At 39.9% G+C, this 5201-nt stretch overlaps 1 protein-coding gene across 1 annotated transcript; it reads right to left on the bottom strand.

Annotated features, from left to right (window-relative positions):
* Positions 1-25: 25 nt before the first annotated feature.
* LOC103522541 (transmembrane protein 161A-like) lies at positions 26-1647 on the bottom strand. The gene is made up of 4 exons (XM_008487642.3): positions 1611-1647; positions 1187-1285; positions 576-727; positions 26-209 (listed from the first exon to the last, which is right to left on the bottom strand). The coding sequence occupies exons 2-4, from the start codon at positions 1221-1223 to the stop codon at positions 87-89; spliced, it is 312 nt and encodes a 103-aa protein (XP_008485864.1). The 5' UTR covers positions 1224-1285; positions 1611-1647; the 3' UTR covers positions 26-86.
* Between the last annotated feature and the right edge of the window lie 3554 nt (positions 1648-5201).

Raw genomic sequence — 5201 nt, 5'->3', positions numbered from 1 at the left:
CTACTTAGCGTAGGCAAGATAGAAAGTCGTGATGTTCACACTCAGCTTTTTTTAGACTAGATTCTCGCTTAGGGCACTACTAATACCTACTTGGAGTTGGCGAAATACTTAAGGTACACCATACCCAAGGCGGAAGATGCAAACCAAGCAAAGCACACCCACCAAGTGGCGAAACCAAATATGCCACGGAACACGTCGGTTGTGAATATCTGAAACCAGAAATAAATGGCCCATGTTGTTTAAAGATTTTTTTAATTGTGCTAAGCATACTTAAATCCTTGTCACAAATATCGTTTACTTCTCCATTATTACATCTAGATAAATTTTATGATCTGGCTTGGACTTCCATGGTGATTACCCACAGAAACCCAAATATTAAAACATCTTTAACATGAGAGACAGTCTCTTTAATTCTTGAAATTTTTTCATCAAATAATAGCAAAATTTCACTAAGAGGCCCTGTTTTAGATAACCATTGAAAATACATAAGTGGCAGCAAGTGTGGACGTCCAAAGCGGAATCTCTTTGGTTGAATAATAATAATAAAAATCTCAAAAAAATACGGCTTTACTTACCAATTTAAGAGAGTCCAGGGCCAGAGTCATAGGGGGAGATTCTGGGAGCCCAGATGAGGATGAGGCAGTCTCCTGGTCCATCGCAGGAGATATAGTGGAGTTCAGCGAGCATTTGTCCTTACTAGAAAGCATACCAACCCATGAATAGTCCCCTGTGAAGGAAGTATTAAAAAAGAAAATATTAAAAATAATATTAAAGAAGAAAAAAATCAACATTAAAAATATTACTTATATTAAAATAATAACATTAAAAAAGAAAAAAGTCAATTTGGGTTATTGTCATACTTTTTGGTGCTCACTTAAGCATTGTAGGATTTTCCAAATACATACAACCTCATTAATCCTGACACCCAATGTTTACCTACTATGCTGGCACCGGTCGCTTATGCGCTTTTATATTACATGGCTACTCATTTTACTCACGAGGCTGAGTGGGCTCATTTTCCAGCAATATCCAGTCACGGAATCAATAATTTGCATGATACATTTTTTTTTATTCCGCCGCGAATCGAACCCGGGTCTCCCGCCTTTCCAGCCAATGTCGATCGACTTCAGTGTAGGGTAGACTGTAGATCCACCTCGGGGGGGAAAAACTTCGTGTTTTGACTTACCTAAAGATTTGTACATGAGAGTGAAGAACAGGCACATGAGAAGAGGTGCGACATATTGCAAGGTTACAACGCACAGGTAATAGAATACTGCAGCAATCTGAAGTTGGACAAATAAACACTAGGTAAACATAAGCCATATTTAATCTTCAACACCCTGACTACCAAAGCATATTCCATGGTGATTACCCACAGAAACCCATGCATTAAAAACATCTCCCTTAACTTGAGAGACAGGACTATTTCAGATACCATTGAAAATACATAATGTGACCCTGTGGCACAACGTGTGGTCGTCCAAAGCGGGAATATCCTTTGTTTGAATCATATTCGAACCAAAAACAAAGTCATAAATAAAATACAGTGTTTATTCTCCTTCAGTAAAGTGTCCTATAGCTCCTAGAGTGTATCAAATTATCCATTTTCTTCTTCTGTAGCTCTAACCATTAGTAATCCTGCCCGCCTCTTTCCTCTGCTCCTCGAACCTGGCATAGGCCATGTTCAAGATACGCTTGCAAGTAGATAGGCATGAGGCGCCAGTCTCTGCAGTATGAGTACAACGATGAGTACCCAGCGTAGACTGTCGAACCCGGAATTCCGTCAATCTGTGGGGATGGAACAGGAATTAAATGGGGAACGGATCCAGTAAATGAGGAATAAAAAATCAAACAGAATCGATATAAGACTCATTAAGTTCCAGTCTAGTTAGCTTGGTTGGGTGGCGTGTCTGCCTTGTAAGTGCTAGGCCGCGGGTTCTATTTTTCGCCCCGGGGAGGATTTTTATACAGAACAGATAGGTAATGTTCGTTCTCGGAACGGTTGGCTTTCTCCTATCCTGTCTTTCCTTCTCTCTTCGATTTCGGACGATAAGACCTTACTTAGCAGTTAGCAGTTCACTTCTGGCAAACTTCATTAAAGAAAAAAAAAAAAAAACATTAAGCGGGGAGAGGAAAGGGGTGTTGTAGAGAATCAAAAACCCACGGTGTAAACTTCCCCACAAGAGCACTCGCTTTTACGGAGGGGTAATATCATTTTATTAAATATCTATTTATTACTGTGAGATTTGTATCCGAAATAACAAATAAAAGGAACGTCTTTAAAATAAATTATAATATAATAATAAAAAATAAATACTTACAAAGGCGCGTCCATACCGTGGAACACCCGACTCGTTCAGATAGTACCCGAGCCACAGCCTTGATCCAGAGTATTGATCAGTACGAACGGCGGTTATGAAGCCTCACGTTGAGAACTATCTTGAGTAGCAAGTCGATCAAACACATCACCTGCAACGGAGAATATTCGTATAAGGCCGGGGGCCCCACGAAAGTGAGTTTAAACTCGTTTTAAACACATCTGATTGGCTGAAATTTTTGGAAATCAACCCATCAGAATCAGGATGCTTAATTAAGTTCCAAATACGGCTCACTTGGTGCCCCGGCCATAAGAACAAAAAAAAAAAAAAAAGACATACCTTATAGGTAAGTCATACCTACGCTTTTTCACTCGCGGTACATTGGTTTCGAAAAGCACCTGCTTACAACGCCCATTTACAGTATGACCCAGAAGCCCCTCGTAAATTTTTTGAACAATTATAGGGCCGTATTTTATTATCAATACGTAATTTCTCTTTGGACCATTATGCGACGTAATGGCGCCACCACGCCGCTGCCAGTGCAAAACTAGTCCAAGAGAAAATTTCGTTGATGACTAAAGAAAAGAACAAAAAAGGTCACATAATAAAATACGGCTTATCTGACTCACTTGAGAGAATCCAATGCATTCGCGCCATTCGCATTCCAGGAAAGGAACCATAGCTCCCATGAGGCGCACCAAATAGCAATGCAGAAGTTGATGAGATCTTGAAACCGGGCCCCTGGGAAACACAAAGTGGGGTAATTATTTGATATTTAGTTGGATAAATTCTAGCAAACCGACTAAGAGGCTTTCACCCCATGAACTCGGATCATTAGTCCCGGTACTAGGTTCCAACTTTTTTCGGCCATACTACGGTACAAACTAGCAAAATGTGAAATAACATACGGATTTGCCGCGATTTTTACAGCCGGAACAAAGGCATGCACCCCCCCGAGAAACAAAAAACTATTCTTGCATCAATAAAAAAAAAACAAATACAATGAATAATTCGAATAAAACATCCTTGACATATTCCTCTGGGTAAAACTGGCTTTACCCAGGATACGGTTACTAAATTACTAATACTTCCGTTTGTTGAATCCGTGTTACTAAAAACATCACAGTGCTAAAAGGCTGAGAAAAATACTAACTTGACTCGCGGTTTTTGTGTTTTTTCGTACGTACTACCTATCTTTTTTAAACTTTTTTTTTTTGTTTTTTTCTGTTTATTAGTCAGCTTCCCGTATTTTCCATAGAATTTGGAAAAACAAACCGGAAAAAAGGTGTGTTCCGGCGGAACATTTGATTTTTGACAAAAATATCGGATTGTTTCGGGAAAATAACGACGGTACTGTTTGGCAACCTACTCGGTACCCCAAAAGATAAAGGTAACAGAAGTGTCCGGAAAGATCCAGGAAAGGAAGAGCCTGCAGTGTATCGACATGTTGAACTTTGAAATAAGAGATAAAGCTACTAGAAAAAACGTTGAGGAATGGAAGTGAGGCGGAGAAAGGGCGAGGTAGGCCGCAGAAAAGCCTGGATTGTGAATCAAGACCTAGGTAGAAAAAATTTATGAAGGACAGGAGGTACCCAATAGTCTTTCCTGAAAGAGACTGACAAGAGAACGAGAAAGAGAACAGGAAACGCCGATCCTCTGAAACTCTTGTTGACCAAACCGATTTGTTTTAAAAGCTCACCTACGAAAAGCACGAGTTGGAAACGATACTACATATCGTTCCCTTTTCCTGAAAAGATGAGGGACAACTATTAAAATATCAGGGGATCGATCTGCGACTAGAATAAGAGAAGACAAAATTCAGGAGAGTCGGTCCTGACATACTATGACTAATCTCACATCCAATATCCTTTAACTCATACGATAATAGGAGTTACATAGGATGAATTTGTAGGGGGGAAAAAAATAGTTCGGGACCAAATGAAGACAAACAAGAAACAAAGTCGCAACATGGTAAGTAAGTATGGAGAGCTGGTACTTTAGTTTAGACTCATACGCGAACCACAAACCAACAGGTACGCTGAAATGGGATACAATAGGAATAGTTTGATAAATGGAAAGGTATAATCTAGAAACTATTTTAACGTAAAATTGTACTACGACACCCAAAAGAAAAGGACGGTTAAAAACTTAAAGTACACCTCATGACTAGACGAGTCATTACACTTACTTCCCATACTTCCAAATAGAAGTAAATTTAGGCAAACTTAAGGAACCGATCTTTAAAGTTCCGTCGAGAAGTCAAATAGTACTCCGACTACTTCTGCAAAAGGTGGGGTCGATTTGACGTATGTGTTGTTCCAGTGGGACTCGAATTCACACATCCCGTTGACGGGGTGTTTACTACTAATTCGAACTTATGCCTTGATGTTTATACCTATGATATACAAAGGGAATTGAGCCCTGGTAAAGGCGAGTGTCATTCTACGGACAAGATAGTGACTGCCTCCGACACTTATAAAAGTTTCCCTCGCGGCGTTAGCCATCCTCTATGCTAGCTGCTGTACTATACTGACCAAACGGACATAGACCACTAACGCTACTACTAAGAGTAACACACTTACTCCGGTTCGACCCTCTGACCCAGACGTAAAAGCCAAGCATACGATCCGAAAGGGTTACCTTGCTTCAGCGACCGGTGCAAAGACCCGTGTTGGTCCACTCGAGTTAAGAGACTCAATTCTTCGAAAATAATGACAGGATAGGATATCCTAAAAAAAAAAAAAAAAAAAAAAAAAAAAAAAAAAAAAAACTGGCCTTTGAGCCTTAGCAGTCTTGCGGCGCCTTATGGTTCAGGTTATACCCTTAACGATGACCCCATGAAGAAGAAGAAGAAGAGAAGAAGAAATCGGAAAAGGATAAATT

Source organism: Diaphorina citri, unplaced genomic scaffold, assembly GCF_000475195.1.
Source record: "Diaphorina citri unplaced genomic scaffold, Diaci psyllid genome assembly version 1.1 scaffold9149, whole genome shotgun sequence".
NCBI lineage: Eukaryota > Metazoa > Arthropoda > Insecta > Hemiptera > Psyllidae > Diaphorina > Diaphorina citri.
Note: the sequence above shows the minus strand (reverse complement) of the source record. Positions and strands in the feature narration are given on the sequence as shown.